This window comes from Dromiciops gliroides, chromosome 2 (assembly GCF_019393635.1).
Source record: "Dromiciops gliroides isolate mDroGli1 chromosome 2, mDroGli1.pri, whole genome shotgun sequence".
Classification (NCBI taxonomy): Eukaryota; Metazoa; Chordata; class Mammalia; order Microbiotheria; family Microbiotheriidae; genus Dromiciops; species Dromiciops gliroides.
This window is the reverse complement of record NC_057862.1, coordinates 340,811,215-340,829,175: the sequence shown is the minus strand read 5'-3', so window position 1 is coordinate 340,829,175 and position 17,961 is coordinate 340,811,215. Positions and strand designations below refer to the sequence as shown.

At 44.0% G+C, this 17,961-nt stretch overlaps 1 protein-coding gene across 1 annotated transcript in view; it reads right to left on the bottom strand.

The window, feature by feature from the left end:
- The window catches only part of WWC1 (WW and C2 domain containing 1), a 159,058-nt gene extending 141,387 nt beyond the window's left edge, over positions 1-17,671 (bottom strand). Inside the window, exon 1 of the mRNA XM_043988364.1 lies at positions 17,399-17,671. Coding sequence (XP_043844299.1) covers positions 17,399-17,517 — 119 coding nt within the window. The 5' untranslated portion in view covers positions 17,518-17,671. The remainder of the gene's footprint in view (positions 1-17,398) is intronic.
- Positions 17,672-17,961: the final 290 nt, after the last annotated feature.

The following is a 17,961-nucleotide window of genomic DNA, read 5'->3' as shown; positions in this document are numbered from 1 at the left end:
TAGCCTTTCCTCACACTCCAGAAAGTTCACTTCTGGCTTGGCTCTGCACAGACAGCATGTTTGAGGTTTCTGCCCCATTCCAATCAGACTGGCTGGGACACACCTTAGCTTCTATTGTTTCTGTCAGGCTCAGCTGGTTTTCCTGAGGCCTGGCTCAAAACTCAACAATGCTGTACTTTCATTTATGCTGACCAGGAGGGCAATCAGATTGCTCTCTTTAGAGAGGCCCAGGAGGAGTTTCTGAAATGGAAACCTTCCCTCATTCACTTGACCTGACTGATGGTTGCTCTGCATCATATTCAACTCAGTTCAATTTAAAAAACAGGCCAAATATAGTGCTAAGGAAATAGCCCCTGCCTTCAAGGATCTTACATTCTTTGGAGGGGAGGGAAGAGATGTGCACAAATAAGTAAACATAAAATATATAAAATGTTATTTCAGGTAGTGGAGCACTAATAGCTGGGGGAATTAAGTCAACAGACAAAGCTGGCTGATGCTGGATCTGGAGCCTTGAAAGGAGTGAGGTGTTTCAAAAGGCAGAAGGGAGGATCATCCCAGGCATGTGCAAAAGCATCATGGGAGAAGTAGAGTATCTTCTCAGTACTTGTATGCTCAGTTTTCTATAAACAACAGCATATTCATTCATAGAAGGTATTCCTACCATGTACATAGCACTATGCTGCATGTCAGAGGGTGCACGTGTGGTGGTATAAAGATGAATATGAATTTTTAAAAATGTGGTTTTTACCCTCAAGAAGCTTATGATTTAGGTACTGGAGTTATTGTGTGTTTTACCAGATAGGCTAGGAGTTTATCAGGAAGACAGATCATTTTGAGCCCTTCACCTCCCAGTATCTTCCCCACCCCTCAATATCTCTTCTGAGCATTCCAGGAGTGTTGTTGACTTTCTCAGAGCATGATGGTAAGACTATGTTATCTCAGGAATGTGTCTAGGGTAAGGTCCATACCTACAATAAAAAACTGTTCACAGGTAAATCGGTGCCTGCTAGATTGGAGCGTCATAATACCGGATCATGAGGTTCCTAGGAATTTATTCTATGCCTTATCGCGATCTGCACACTAGGGAAAATTGAAAAGTTAGATAGGGCCTTTGGGGGTTTTTTGCCCCCTGTTCAAGGATGAGAAAAATAAGTAGTTCATTTTTCCCCCCTCAACCAGAAGTCTATAATAGCTTGTAATGGAACCACTGTAAATTTTGTTTAATAAATATATTCAATCAATCAGAAGCAGTTAGGTGGCACAGTGGATAGAATGCTGGGGCTGGAGTCAGAAAGACCTGAGTTCAAATTTTATTTCAAATACTTACTAGTTGTATGACCCTGGGTAAGTCACTTAACCTGTTTGCCTCAGTTTCCTTATCTGTAAAATAAAGATAATAATAGCTTTGTATTCTTCACTAAAGTGCTCTTCCTATTCATGCAGTGGAGATCCTGGGTTCTAGAAGTTGATTCCAGCAGAGCACAAGCTCCAGAAGATCCTGATAAGTTAGAAAGATTCCAGATAGTGGCCCTGTGAGGCACTGTTGCCTGAGGATGAGACTGTGGTCTGAGAGATGCATCACCAGTATGGCAGCAGAGTGGTGATTTTTTTGTCATAGAAACTCTCATGTCATAGAAAGGTTACAATCTGTGTTTGTGAAGAGAGAACTTATTGACCCCTGAAGTATTGAATAAGTATTTTTTTATTTGTATAAAATGCATTAAGAAGTGGATTATGTGTTTCTGTGCCTGCTTTCCTCAGTTATCCACATCTGATAATGACTCAGTCTGCATATCCATGAACTGGAGCCAATTTTCACCTGGTGACAGCACAATCTTAGCATCTGAGAAGAATTAATCAGCTTTTTAAAAAAATGGTTTGCTCTGCACACACAAATATGCATCACACTTTACCCTTTTCATCTGAAAAATCCTGACTAGTTTCTTGTTTCTTTAAAATAAAATATCACTAGATCCAAACCCTCTGTCAGTCTCTGATTCCCTCTTTCCTATTTCCTGAAGAGATGGATCAGTTTGGGCAAATCCCCAAAGCTATCTATGCTTCTGTTAGCAATAGGAAGTATTGACACCTCAATCCCAAGGGTCAATTTTTTGGGTTGAAAATATGGCAGAAATCTAAAAGAAGCTGAATACAAGGTAATATACCTTGAGTATTTTGTTGTTGTTGTTCAGTTATTTTTCAGTTATGTCCCATTCTTTGTGACTCCATTTTTGGTTTTCTCAGCAAAGGTATTGGAGACGTTTGCCATTTCCTTCTCCAGCTCATTTTACAGATGAGGAAACTGAGGTAAACAGGGTTAAGTGACTTGCCCAGGGTCACATGACTAGTACTAGCCTGAGGCTAGATTTGAATTTAGGTCTTCCTGACTCCGAGTCAAGCACTCTAACCACTGTGCCACCCAGTTGTCCCTATCTTGGGTATATTGGATCTCACATAGCATAGCAATGACTAAGTCCCCCAAATATGAAAACTACCATTTCATAAATTCTTTAATAGATAATACAGACTTTTAGAGTTAGAAGGAATCTTAAAAGTCATCTAGTCTGAGGCATTCATTCATTCATTCATTGATGTATTTATTTATCCATCCATTCATTTATTTATTTGTTAATATATTTATTCATTTATTAATCTACTCATTAATTAATTTTTTAATTTCCATCAAGAGAACTTTAAAATCATCTAGTACAACTTGCTCATTTTACAGACAAGAAAACTGAGCTAGTTATAGTTAGAGGAGCAGATGAGGTTGGTAAGACTGTAAGGGACAGATAGCAAAGGAAAGCTCTGTCCAGCTTTCCAGACCTAGAGTCCTGAATTGGGGGAATTATACACCCTGACCTAGCACGGTCTTTAAGTTTCTCATTTGTATTCCAGGGCACTTGAGGGCCAGAAGATTTCTTAAATCCATGGAGTGCTAGTCCAAGTCTAATGCTAAAGTTATCTCTCTTGGCTCCCTTATTTACTGAGGAAGCATATCACAACTGGAAGGACACTGGAGATTGTCTAGTAGTCTAACCCTCTCGTTAAAGAAGATGAAACTAGGGCCCATATATTAAGGCAAAGCATTACAGTTAAACTGAGATTCATCCAGGAAAATAATATTGTTCTCTCTCTCTCTCTCTCTCTCTCTCTCTCTCTCTTTTTTTTCTGGTGAGGCAATTGGGGTTAAGTGACTTGCCCAGGGTCACACAGCTAGTAAGTGTCAAGTGTCTGAGGCTGGATTTGAACTCAGGTCCACCTGAATCCAGTGCCAGTGCTCTATCCACTGCGCCACCTAGCTGCCCCATATTGTTCTCTTTTAAGATCAAGATTTAAGAATCACTCCTTACTTGACACTATGAGGGGTTAGATGCTTAGAACCATAGAAACAGCAGAAAGGTACCTTACAGGCCTTCTAGGCCGGTCCCATTTTCCAGAAGAGGAAATTCAGGACCACGAAGGGAAGGTGATGTGCTTAAAGCTACTTCTTTGGGTTTGGAGAGTCATTGGAAAAGCTAGCTACCTGTGATGAAATCTCTTCTAACTCCTTGCTTCTCATAGAGGTGAATTTGTTCTTTGGTAATCAGTTTGTTTTTTGTTTTTTTTTAGTGAGGCAATTGGGGTTAAGTGACTTGCCCAGGGTCACACAGCTAGTAAGTATTAAGTGTCTGAGGCCGGATTTGAACTCAGGTACTCCTGAATCCAGGGCTGGTGCTCTATCCACTGCGCCATCTAGCTGCCCCGGTAATCAGTTTTGATGTGAACGGAGGTTTAAGATGAAAACAGCTCTTTCAAAAACCACACTGATGTCAGTATTGAACAGTATTGATGTCAGGGGAGAAGATTCTGCCACCATTTGGAGTTGTCTTGATTGAACAAAGCAGAGTCCCCAGACATTAGGAGACAGCATGTAGTAGTGGAGGCACTACTGACCCTGGGATGTGGAAGACCTGGATTCAAATTTCATCTCTGTGAGACGACATTTGTAAAGTATTTTGTGAAATTTAAAATAACTGCATAAATGTCAGTAGTTATTATTATTAAAAATAGGGGACTTAGATGATGAAACCAGGAGGCTTGACACAATCACGTGGCTATTCAAAGAGAAAACAAGGGCCACAGTAAGACATTGGAGACTAGAGCATTGTGATTGAGGCCAGTACCACCATGATACAGGATGGCCAGGAAAAAACATATTAACTGATGAGCGGTGCTAGCTGAATCAGTCTAGGCAAAGAGAAGGGCTTTGGAAAAGAGAAACTAGATGTAAAAATGTATGGAGGGGGGGGCAGGTAGGTGGCGCAGTGGATAGAGCACTGGCACTGGATTCAGGTGGACCTGAGTTCAAATCCAGCCTCAGACACTTGACACTTACTAGCTGTGTGACCCTGGGCAAGTCACTTAACCCCAATTGCCTCACTTAAAAAAAAAAAAGAGAAAAAAAAAAAGAAATGTATGGAAGGTCCAGGGAAAACATCCAGCAAGGTTTGAATGGTTATAAAAGTAAAGCTGCCTAAACATTTTTCGAGTGCTTTCTAGAGGTTATCTCATTTGACCATCATAACAACTCCCTGCAGTATGGGGAAACAGACCCAGAGGTAAAGTCTTGGTAAAAAGAAATACATCTAAAAACAGGTATCTCCTAAGTACTTATCTTATTGTCTTGTTGATAGCCGTTTGTAAGAACCATTTGGACACAAGAAACCCTATCTTGACTTGAAGGCATTTTCAATGGCTGGGCCTCACCCTGGAATTCTCTCCCTCCTCATCTCTGCCTCCTGGATTCCTTCAAGTCCCATGTAAAATCCCACCTTCTTATAGGAAGTTTTCTCCTGATTCCCCTTAATTCTAATGTATTCCCTCTGTTAATTATATTCGATTTATCCTGTCTGTAGCTTGTTTGTACATAGCCATTTGTGTCTCCCATTTGACTGAGTGCCTTGAGACAGGGGCTATCTTTGCCTTTGTTTCCCCAGTATTTAGTACAGTGCTTGGCACACTGTAGATTCTTTCATTGTTTTTTTGTTTTTGTTTTTTGGATTTTTTTTTTTGCGGGGCAATGAGGGTTAAATGACTTGCCCAGGGTCACACAGCTAGTGAGTGTCAAGTGTCTGAGGCCAGATTTGTACTCAGGTCCTCCTGAATCCAGGATCAGTGTTTTATCCACTGTACCACCTAACTGCCCCACATGCTGTAGACTCTTAATAAATGTTTGCTGACTGACTGCTTTAGGATGAAGAAACCGACTTGGAATTGGACAGAAAAGAGATGTAACTGGATCTGGGTTTTAGTCCTGAGTACTACCACTGAATGTGTGATGTTGGGCAAGTTGACTCATCTGCCTGGCCCTAATTTCTTTTTTTTTTTTTTTTTAGTGAGGCAATTGGGGTTAAGTGACTTGCCCAGGGTCACACAGCTAGTAAGTGTTAAGTGTCTGAGGCCGGATTTGAACTCAGGTACTCCTGACTCCAGGGCCGGTGCTCTATCCACTGTGCCACCTAGCTGCCCCCATGGCCCTAATTTCTTAATCTTATTTTCAAGGTTCCTTTTAGGATTTAAAATTCTATGATTCTCTCACCTTACTTCCTCAGCGAACAAAGGAATAGCTCTGGCACTGGACTTGAAATAGAAATGATGTCTTAGCCAAGAAGGCCAGAGTGACCCAGTGAACAAGGCTATAGGATTGTGTCAGTTAACAATGCAAGGAGGCACAGAATAATAATCTTTTAAGAGTCTGATTATTGTGTGATAAATTATGCCAAGTTTATAAATAAGGAATCAAAAGATACTTGTTATTTTTTCTGAGTGTGTGGGAGGGAGAGGGGGTGACTGGACCTGTGTTTCATTAATATAGGGACATTCCAGTGAGGAATTTCCCTCTAATAATGTAGATGAGTGAGCAGCTAGGTGGCAAAGTAGATAAGAGTGCCAGCCCAAGTCAGGAAGACTCCTCTTTAGTTCAAATCCAGCCTCAGATGCTAGCTGTGTGACCCTGGGCAAGTCCCTTAACCCTGTTTGCCTCAGTTCTCTCAGCTGTAAAACAGCAAACCACTCCAGTATCTCTACCAAGAAAACTCCAAATGGGATCACAGTCAGACATGACTGATACAAATGGACAACAAATATAGATGAGCACCTGCTCTGCAACATAGTCTTAAGAAGTTGCCACGGGAACTAACAATATGGACTTGAACTGAGATCTTCCTGACTCTGAGACCAGCTTTCTAGCCACAACTCCATGCTGCCTACCATGTTTGTGATAATCTTTGGGTACACAATTTGTGCTAACCTCTCCCTACATCTTCATAAACCTCAGAAAAGTAGTTTTCCACTCAATGTCTGATTGGATGATTAGGAATATGCCAAATTGAAGTAGCCTATGTGAAGGAGGGATAAAGAAGATGGGGGTGAAGTAGTACAAAGCCTCAATGTCTTAAAGGACCACAGCAGAATGTTTGTTACCCAATAGGAAAAAATGGGAAGAGGGGACAGAACAAGTCTTTCTTTGGGGGCTGCCCTTTATCACACAATTTTATTAAAAGCATAAGAACAGGGGGTGGCTAGGTGGCGCAGTGGATAAAGCACCAGCCCTGGATTCAGGAGTTCCTGAGTTCAAATCCGGCCTCAGACACTTGACACTTACTAGCTGTGTGACCTTGGGCAAGTCACTTAACCCCCACTGCCCCAACAAAAACAAACAAAAAAAGCATAAGAACAACATTGTTTCTTTTTGCTCCCCTGGTAGAAATGGATACGCAGGGTGTAATGCTTATGGGTAAGTAATAAATTTAAGGGACAGGACTACAAGGATGTGAAGGAAGAGGACCAGCTGTCCATACGCTCTCCTATCTGTATTTGGCCCCAGCTCCTGACCACCTATGTCACTGGCTTTTTGTCTGACTCATAGGCAATAATCTCAGAACTCATTTTGTCTGTGGGTCAGCATCTCAGGGTGCAGATAACAAGGAAACTCTAGAAAGACATTCTTTCTTCACATCCTATTCTCCCTGCATCCAGCCATGGTACAGGTTGGACTAGATAACCTACATAATGGATTTAGAGCTGAAAGGGAACTCAGAGGTCATCTAGTTCCTAACTTTTTAAACTGTGGGTTGAGAAAAATTTGGCCACATTAAAAGGTTCTGTAAACCTATTTTATATACCTATATACCCAGGGTTGCAAAAAAATTTTTTGGGTGAAAAGGGGTCACACATGGCCCTGATCTTGTTCAATCCTTCCTTTTAACAGATGAGGTAACTGAGGCCCACAGATGTTAAGAGACTTTCCCAAAGTCACAAAGGTAGCAAGAAACTAAGCCAGGAGGTGGCTACATAGTAGAGTAGTGGACAGAGTGCTGGATGTGGAATCAGGAAGACTTGGGTTCAAATCCAGTCTCAGGTCCTTAAAAGTTGTGTGACTGTGCAAATCATTTAACTACTATTTGCCTTCATTTTCCAATCTATAAAATGGGGAAAATAATAGCACCTACCTCCCAGGATTATTGTGAGGATGAAATGAGATATTTGTAAAGCATTTAACACAGTATTTGATATATAGTAGATGCCTAATAAATCTTTCCTTCCTTCCAAACCAGGTCCTTTGCCTCTAAACCCAGCACGATGCTGCTAAGTCAGTTTTCATTTCTAAGATTCCAGGACAGGAAAATGGGAATGAATTGGAGAACTCACCTCCTACCTTTGTAAGAAATATGGCAGGCATAAAGAGCTCCTGCCATGCAGGCCAACACATCTGGATGTCAATTTTAAGATAAGTGATAAGAAATGTTGAAAATAAGAGCCCCTTTCCAGTCAAGAGGAAAAAGGCAGCACTCACTACCACTGTAGGAAACTCAGAATGATGACAACTCCAGTCTAAGGGAGAAGCTGCAATGAACTGTCCTGTTATAAAGAACCCTATGAATCAATGCCCCACAATGACATCTACAATTTATAACCCCCATTTCACTGTGACAGACGTGGTGTCAACTTCCATGCAACACTCACTTCAGAAATTCCAAAGAAGGGCTTGGCTTCTTAGACCCAGATAAGAGCAGAAAAAAGAGGTTTATTGATTTATTTATATAACCAGTGACGCCAGGGTGGTTTCAAACACTAATTGAAACATGAACTCATGTGAAAGTTGGTCCACCTAGAAGATGACTTCAGTCTGCTGGGGTTGGGGGAGGCCCTGGGATTCCAGCAATGATCCAAAGGCAAAGCAAGTAAAAACAACCAAAGACCTTGAATGTTGTAGTGAGGCCTACCTCCTTGAATTTCAACCCCAAATTTGGCTTAACCCACACATATTTTCCTTCATAACGCACAAAGAACATATCATGTTAGGATTTCCTATGTTACTTTAGTTCCAAGGTTAAAATACTGCCCTTCATTGCTAAAAAGCCAATCCACTCCAAAGAATGCCAAAATATAAATATATATCTATTCCTATGCTTTTCTTTCTTTAAAAGAATTTTTAAAAAACCATTTCTAATGTTTTGTTGATAATTAATTTTTTTTAACATCTCTGTCTCTTCCTCTCTCCCCTCAACAGAACACTTGTAACCAAAAAGTTAAGTGAAACGAGTAGACACATTGGCCATGTCTGACACTGTATACAACATTCTATATCCACAGACCACCACCATTCAGCTGAAAGGAGGCAGGCTGCTTCACTACCAGTCCTTTGAAGTCATAGTTGGTCACTGCCTTGATCAGAGGTCTAAAGTCCTTTTTTTTATATTATTATGAAATATTAAACATAGTATCTATTATGAATGCTTATGAATCTATTATGAACTATTATGAACCATTATCAAATATCAAACGTGTTATCTATTATGAACTCATAGCATAATTATATATTATGAACTTAATAAACAAAAAAAAATACTGTACAAGAAACTGAGCTTTTGTTATACAACAGTTTTTTAAAAGGTGTGTATTAAACTTAACATGATGGTAACAAAATTGCCCATTAGCTCCCTTCTAAATTCCCTTCTTCTGCTCTCTTCTCTCTGGGTTTTTAACATTTTACCAATGGCTCAATTCTGAAATCTTTCAATGTGGTTTTCATTTACATTATTGTCATTATCAGGTAAATTATTCTCCGGCTTCTGCTCATCTTGTCTCTGCATTAGCCCATGTATTTCCTTCCACCTCCCAAGCCAGAACACGGATCTCCAGGGTAGTTCCCAAGGACAAATCCACCAAGTAACTCCCATTGGGCTGTGAGTCAGGACCAGGGAAACACAATGTCCCCCAATGTGCTGTTTAGGCCCAATCATGACAGAGCACCTGCAAGGCAACCCACTTGGGAAAGTCTGCAGCTGTGCTTGGCTGCTGTTCCCTCTGCCAGTGATGAATAGGAAAGGTGGAGGGGGGGGGGGCGGCTCACAAAAAGGTGTCCCTAATCTTGATGCAGTTTTGTTATCATTTTCTATGGCTGACCATGGAAGGCTGACTTAAGCTTGAGTCCATTTTCTCTGGCAGACATTTGAAACTTGAATGTTCCTTTTCTCCCAAACAGTGAGATAACCCTGGTTGAGGAGATAACAGAGGAAAACTGAAATCTCCTGCATTTTTCATCCCCTCCTCCTTGTGATTCCCTCCAGGGTTCCCCAGCCCCCACTTTCAGGTTTGGTATCTTCCTCCTATAGACTGCAGAAGTGAGCTATTCCCTCAGGAATGTTTCTTGCATATAGTATGAGGCATAATAACCCTGTCAAAGGTTAAAGAACAAAATTGCCACTGTATCCATTTTCCTGGTTTTCCATACTTTTATCTTATTCTAAAAGAGAAAGGGATTCAGTGTGGTGTAGAGAATAGAGCTCTGGACTTGGAGTTAGAAAGAGCTGAGTTCAAATCACATCACAGACACTTAATAGTTATGTGACCCTTGGTCAATCCCATGGGCTCTCAGTTTCCTCATCTGTAAAATCAGGAGGTTGGACTCCTAAAGTTCTTTCCAGCTCCAAATCTGTCACCCAATTATCCTATGAACTGAGAATTATCAGTGGGAGCAGGAGCTTTTTTGCGTGCTATATTCGAGATACATCCTAGGAAATAGGATGACTTGTCAGTCTCAGGGTTTGGTGAGCTGGCCTTCTACATGAAGCCTGGAGCCAGACCAGACACTTGATTAATAGCTTCTCTTTTGGGGCAGCTAGGTGGCGCAGTGGATAGAGCACCGGCCCTGGAGTCAGGAGTACCTGAGTTCAAATCTGGCCTCAGATACTTGACACTTGCTAGCTGTGTGACCCTGGGCAAGTCACTTAACCCCAATTGCCTCACTAAAAAAAAAATAGCTTCTCTTTCACATGAAGATGCTCACATTAAGATTCAGACCTCTGCCTGTCCATGCTAAAGTCTCTCCTTTCAGGCCCTTTTTGGTCGGCAACTATGAGACTTTCTGAGCTAATTCTCCAAATGAAGTGGATTTAATTTCGCAAGCACTTCCAATGAGTGCTCTGCTTCGCTGGAAGTTCTAAATGAAAGGCTGTCAAGTAGAGCTGGTTGGCCACTGGTGCACCACTAAGTCATACCTGAAAAAGCCACTCACATAAGACAAACACTTCCCATAGTCAAAGGGATCCTGCAACACATTCAGTCACCTCTTAACCCCTCTTTAATATATCCCCTTCTCTTTTTACAAGCACCTGAGAGGAGAGTCCCAAGGGGCATTCCAATCTTCCCTGTAACTAGGAACTCCTGAGAAGTAACCTGACTCGATCCTCTTCAGAAGGACAGTGTTTCTCTCACAGCTACCTGGCCTCCCAGAGGAATGGAAACCAGCCCTCTTGCTAGGTGTGTTTGGGGGGAATGGGAGGTGGGGTGAATGAAGATAATGACAGTGTCAGTTAGCTATGCTGCTCCTTCCAAGACTTAGCTAGGATAGGCTAGTCTAAACAGGGCCTGACATCAGCTTTTATCCAAGTGCCTTGGAAGTGAGTTTGAACACCCACACCATGTCCATGCAGCACTTTACAAAGAGGGCTTTTCTAACTCTAAACTGCTGGCTGTGAGATTCAACGTATTCTCTTTTTTTAGCAGAACCCTAGTCATTAGACCACAGAGGAGGTGTCTGAACAAACCACTCTCCTAGTCTACACGATTGCTGCTCAAGACAAAGTTGCTTTGATGCAACTGAATTATTAATCCGAAGCAGACCCAATCCCCAAAGGCCCTAAAATTGTTTGCTTAGACGGACTTCTTGTCTGTATGACCAGAAAGAGTTAAAGAACACTCCAACTCTGACTACGAAATCAAGAGATACTCGCTCGGTTTGTCAGGACAAGGTAGGCAGGTAGAACATTATATACATACATATTATATATACATCTATATGTATATATGTACCCCATAGCTGACTTAGTTGAATTAGAAATAGCACCACTCTGTGGTCAACTCTGGAATACCAGTGCCTGGGACAGTGAGAATGGGAAGAATAATTGAAATCAAGCTTATTCTGTTGAAGGAGTCAGTAGCACTGTTTTCCATGGCAAAAATAGTGGAGCTGAGTTGAGGCTCGGATCCAACTGGGCAGGACAGGATCTGTGTGGCGATATAGCTTCCAGCTTAATCAGCATTGGATAATCAAGAATTGAAGGTCTAGAGCCCTATCATGAAATGTCCATTGGGATGGAAGTGCTGGTACCTGGTGGATGATGTTGGAATGATTTTTGAATTGTCTAGCCCATGTCATGGCAGAATTGGCTAGGCATTGCCAGAAGTTATTTCCTTGTAATACTAACAATAATAATGATAGCTAACATTTATATAGGTATGAGGCACTGTGCTAAGAGGTTTACAACAATTATCTCATTTGATCCTCACAACCACCATGGGAGGTAGGTGCTATTATTATTCCCATTTTACAAGTGAGGAAACCGAGGCAAACAGGTTAAGCGCTTCGTCCAGGGTCACACAGCTAGTAAGTGTCTTAGGCCAGGTTTGAACTCAGGTCTTCCTGACTCCAGGCCTGCTGCTCCATCCACTGTGAGGACTTACAGATGTTCATTCTGCACATTATCCAACACTATAGAACTGAACCTCTATTTGCTTTTCCTGCAAACAAGATGCATAGAGGGCCTGGCATTTTTTTTTCCCTTTAAAAAAATTAAAAGCATAGGAATATCTAGTTAGAATAAGACTGGAGTTTAAGAAATCTTTCCTAGCAGAGTATGTTTCAATGATCCACTTTTTCTTAGATAATGATACCTTGTATCTATTGCTGAAACCCCACTCCCACCTCAAACTATACAAGCTAGAAAGGACCTTAGAAGCCATTTGCTCCCAAGTTCCTCATTTCAGCGTGACTCCCACCCATCCCCCAACCTTCTCCCTGACCCCTTTTATTTTAACAGATGAAAAAGCTGAAGATCAAGGTTAAGTGACTTGCCCAAAGTCACACTGCTATTTTGTACCCAAGCCTTGAACCAAGATCTCCTAAATGCTTTGCCATCATTTTTCCCCATTACAATATGGTATCAGGTAACCTTGGCTCAGGCCCTATTTGCTCCTTGAAGAAGGCTGAGTTATTCTGCAAGATGAGAACTGCTCCTAGGCCTGTGAATGCCAGGCTGGCAGAACCTGGTCCCAGATGACCCCTCAGGTTCCTGGGCCTGACCCTTTCATCAATGGTGACTTGTGGTGGTGTCGGAGCCTTTAGCCCAGTGGGCAGGGAATGCGAGCTGCACATTTGGCTCTGTGAGGTTGTTGGGACAACCATCTGCAGGAATTTCAACCTCCCAGTCTTCCTCTCAGTGAAGGGGGAAAACTGGCAGGCCCGGCTGCCTGGCTGCTCTTCAACTCCCCTAGTGAAAGGGAAGCCTTAAATCGGATTCCCTACCCCCAGCAGCCTCCCTCCATCCGCAGGACAGCACACAAAACAGCTTTACCCCCAGAGGGAGGAATGTGCCAAGACATTCTTTCGAGCTGGTAACTGGAGAGTCTGTTCTCCCCACCATGGCTAAGAAATTACTTTTCTGACTAAATAAATGATCATTCGACATAACTTCCTTAGATGAAGGGATGTGTGGGCATCTTCTAATCGAGGAAGGAAAAAGCCAAGGCAAAAAAACACAACACACAAAACACACACACACACAATTGCCAGAGAAGAAAAGAAAATCATCTTGTTTTAAAGCATTAACTAGTTTTAGACATGTAATTACCTTGGCAGGATCTTACCCCCTCTAAGAAGGAACTGTACTGCATTTAGCTTTGTTAAACTTGGGAGTCACGCCTCCTCCTCCCCACAGCCCTGCACTCTCCATCCAGCCTTGATGTCAGGAGGTCTGGAGAGATGCAGAGTTCTTAGAAGAGCATAGAATTTTAAAGCATGAAGAGCCCTCAGAATTACTTCACAGAAGCCTCGATCTGGACCTGGAATTTGACAACCATTTATTAAATGCTTACTGTGTGCAAGGCAGTATGCTAGGTACAGAGAATGCAGAGACAAAAAAAAAAAAAAATGGGAGAGGGGCAATTGCCCCTCACTAAAAGCTGATATGATCTTTGGAAAAAGGACCTTGGAAAGCATCTAGTCCAGCTTCTCCCCACCCCATTTTACAGATGAGAAAATTGAGGCAAGGAAATGATGAGGTGATTTGCCCTGGCTCATGAGGACGTTAAGTGACAGTGCTAGGGTTGTATCTAGATCTTCTCACTCCAAATCCAGCATTCTTTCCCATCCATCACACTTCTCCAAGCCTTTCTTTTTACATGTGAAAAAACTGAGAATCAAAAAGGGGAAATAGCTTGCCTATATCATAGATTATAACACAGCTGCTGGCAAACAGGTCCGCAGGAAATGGTCCAAGGATAATAGACCCTGGAGGTAGAAGAGATCTCATCTATTCCAAACCCCCCATTTTACATATAAGGAATCTGAAATCTAAGAGGATAAGTTGATTTTCCCAGTCACACAGAGAATAAGCCTCAGGGATAGGTTTTGTTTTGTTTTGTTTTGGGTGAGGCAAGGGGGGTTAAGTGACTTGCCCAGGGTCACACAGCCAGTAAGTGATGAGTGTCTGAGGCCCCATTTGAACTCAGGTCCTCCTGACTCCAGGGCCAGGGCTAAGGATAGGTTTTAAATACATATCCTCTTGACCCTAGAGCCATCTCTCTTTCCCATATATCATACTCTCCCCTCCACCACCACCACCTTCATGTCCTCAATGGCCATGTAGTCCAACTTCCATCATTTTAAAAATGTAAATTTGAGACTCAAGAGGTTAGGTGACTTGCCCAAAGTCAGCCCAGGCACTAAATGCCAAAGGTAGGATTAGAACTCAGATCTTCTGACTTCAGGGGCAACTAGGTGGTACAGTAGATAGAGTGCCAGACCTGAAGTCAGGAAGATTCATCTTCCTTAATTTAAATTTAGCTTCAGCTATGTGACCCTGGGCAAGTCACTTAACCCTGTTTGCCTCAGTTTCCTCATCCATAAATCTAACAGGAGAAGGAAATGGAAAACCACTCCAGTATCTTTGCCAAGAAAACTCCAACATGAAGTCAAGAAGAGTCGAACAGGACTGAAGTAGCTCAACAACAACTGACTCTCCCACCCCACACCACTTCCCTAAATCCCACATATTCCTAAATCAGATAGCATTCAGAGTCAACACAATCCCAAATCCTTAAAACCAGCATCCTTAGGACCTACACAAAAATCCATGAGAAAGACCCAACTCCATGTCATATACTGAGCAACCCACATGAATCCCCTTCTTAGCCTAGTCTGCCTGAGGAAATGTTTTTGTATGAGGGCCTGCAAGGGGTGAAGATTATAGAACTAATAAGATGTTATAACTGGAAGAAAGCTTGAGATCATCTAGTTCAAGCCCTGGTCAAATGAGCATATTTGTATTTTCATAGAAGGAGGGGAAGCAACAAGGGTTTGAATCCCTTAGGGATTCCTAATGCCCTGGAACTACAGGAACATACCTGTAGATGCCTAGTTGGCTTTGGAGGGCTCCCTATCTTTTGAGGAAGTGGGCAGGGGAAAAGATGTTGAACCCTGTGCTTTTTCTGAGAGGCCATGGAAAGAAAAGCTTGGGGTCACAGTGGCTCTGTCTGATGATTCCGGAACAGGGTCACTGGTATACATGACCATGCAGTGTGGTACAGTGGACTAGGTACTGACTCTGGCAACCAAAGGCCTGTGTGACCTTGCACAAGTTACCTAACCTCCCTTAGGCCTCAGTCTCTTCTGTAAAATGAGGGGGTTGAGCTGGATTGTTTCTGAGGTTCCTTCTAGCTCTATAGCTGGAATCTTATAGTATCAAATTTCTAGAGATAGCATGGGACAGTGGATAGGGCCTGGAGTCAGAAGAGCTGGGTTCAGATCTTCTCTTAGACAATAGCTGTGTGACCCTGGACAAGTCACCTAACCTCTTTGGGCCTTCCAGCTCTAAATTTATGATCCTATTATCTCATGAAAGCCCAGGAAAAAGGAAGGAACAAGGTTCTATCAGGATTGCCATCAGTGAAAAAGTCTCCAACTCACATCTTTCTGCATTTTGATCCTGGATTCCTGGTGTTTCCCCCTTACAAGCTGCTTTCTAGGGACCTCATTTTATAGGTACCTGAAGGCCAAAGGGCACTCACAGCAGCTATGAGGGATCCAATTTATATCATCCCCATGGGTCTTTGTACTTTGTAGACTAAGGTGGCGGGGTGGGAAAGGGGGGCTGGGGGGAGATTACAGATTGAATATTTTCAAAGATCACTCTGATTGGAGAAATTGGAACAAAAAAAGCATCGATTCGGCCAGGTTTCTCAGAAGTGAAGAACATTGAAGGGGAAGCCCCTTGGGCTTTCTCAGACCCTGCCTTTTAGCAGAGAAGGGTAAGGCAGGGGAATAGGCATTTTATTAAGTGCTTATTATGTGTCAGACATTGTTCCAAGCACTTTAAAAATACTATCTCCTTTGAAAAATAAGCACTGAGTGCTGCCCAGAGAAGGAGGGAATTGTGCCCACCAGGGCCAGGACACATATATATCCCAGCTCCTTCTGGTGCAGAAGCTTGGGGTAAGAAGTTCTAGAGTGGGAAGAAAGAGGAGGAGGAGGAGGAAATGATCACAATGGGTACAAGAGAGGCCTCTCACCTCCATTAACATTATAACAGCTTCCAAGTAGCTGTGACATTCTTGGTGAGCCAAGCAGCTTAGCCCAGGTTGCAGGCTATCTGGGTTTCCCCACCCTCCCTCACTGCTTTCCCTCTCCCTCATCTTCCTGTCATTTCTGCTTCCCTTCAGCTCACTGGCTGCCTCCCCTTTCCCCTACCCCCCACCCCCATCAATTCCTTTATGGGAGCCTTTGATGACCACTTGAGTGTGTGATAATTGCACAGACCTCAGCTCCCAAAGGCCTAAGGCTTCTTTACTGATTCTGTTCTTCCCTCCAGTTCTCTTAGTCCTTCCCCACCTTCCAGACCTACTTTTTATCCATCTGCCTCTTCTGAATACTGACTTCTTCCTAGGCCCCCCTGCTCCACCCACTCATATTTCCCAGATGTTGGGGAACCACACTCTTTAGAAACTCTAGCTCTAAAAGGCCCTGTTGTGTTTCTAAGGACATCTAGTCTACCCAGTACCTCCTTTCTTTCCTCCAAGCCATACCTTTGTATTTGCTCAGGTGGTTCTGGGGGCAGGGGAAAACACTGGGACATGATAGGTGGGGGTACTCTTGAACAACAAACTAGCTACTTTCCTAGAAAAGGCCCTGTAGTCCAAACAGGTGCACAGACTGAGGTTTCCTTGGAGGGAAAGGCTTCCTGTCCTACAATCTGGTGAATGGGAGGGGTGCGTGTACTCGGGTGTGAAGTGAGTGGCCTCCCAGACGTCTAGGACACTTAAGCGCCCCCTAACAATAACTCCTTCAATTCCTAAGGTGGAAAAGGTCCTCGGTATGAGAGAAGCAGAGTTTTACTCTTCACTGTAAATTGTCACCGGCAACCCCAGACATCTGAGCATCCTCTTAAGTCGTGGGAAACCCAGAGAAAGCTCTCGGGAGCAGGTGCTTGGCTAAAGAGTTGGTCTGGTTTGCTAAATATGAAGATGGTGGAAGCCCTACCCCCACACCCCCAACACACCAAAACATCAAAGCAAATGTTTTTAAAGGCACAATTTTATCAATAAAAGGAGGGGCTGGGGTAGCCGATCCCTAAAGTCTTCTCCAGCTCTAATATGTTCTGTGAAGAGGGAGTCAGACACCTTTCCCTCTAACACTCCAATCTGTTCACCCAACAAACCGCCACCCTCCCACCCTCCCTTCCCCTGCAGAGTAGGACTGGAGGTGGGGTATGAGGGGTGACATGGGTAGGGCACCCAGGGCGGAGTGAAGGCGATTCTCCCGCCCCCTCCTCCTTCCCTTTCCTCTCCCATGCCCTACCTGTCCCGCGGGTCGATCCAGCTGGTGGTACGACTGGTGTGGTCGATGTAGTAAACCTTGCCATCGAAGTCCCGGGCCTCCTCCCAGCCCTCGGGCAGGGGCAGCTCCTTCCTCGGCATCTTCCCGAGCCGGTCCGCGCTCCCCCATGCAGCTCCCGGCTGGGGGGGGCCCGGGGCTCAGCGGCGCCGGCGAGGCTGTTCGGGCCCATCCAGCAGCAGGGGTACCATGGTCGGGCCCGGCGGGGGGAGCGGCGGCCGCGGTGGCTCCGGCCCAAGGGCAGCGCGCCCGCTCCTGCGGCACAGCCCGGGGCGGAGGTGGCGGCGGGGGTGGGGTGGGGGCCGAGTTCGGGATGGCTGGAGGGCAGCCGGCACCGGCACACTGGAAGCTAGCGCGGAGGGCGACGGAGAAGGGGCCACCGCTAACGGGAGCAGGGGGGGCCGGCCGGGACTGCGGCGCTGTCCATTCGGCCCTGCGGCCCCGGCCCGGGCACCGGGGCTCCGCTCCGCCTCCTCCTGTCTCAGCTCACCGCAGTCCTCTGCCTCCCTCTCCCATGTGCCGCTCGG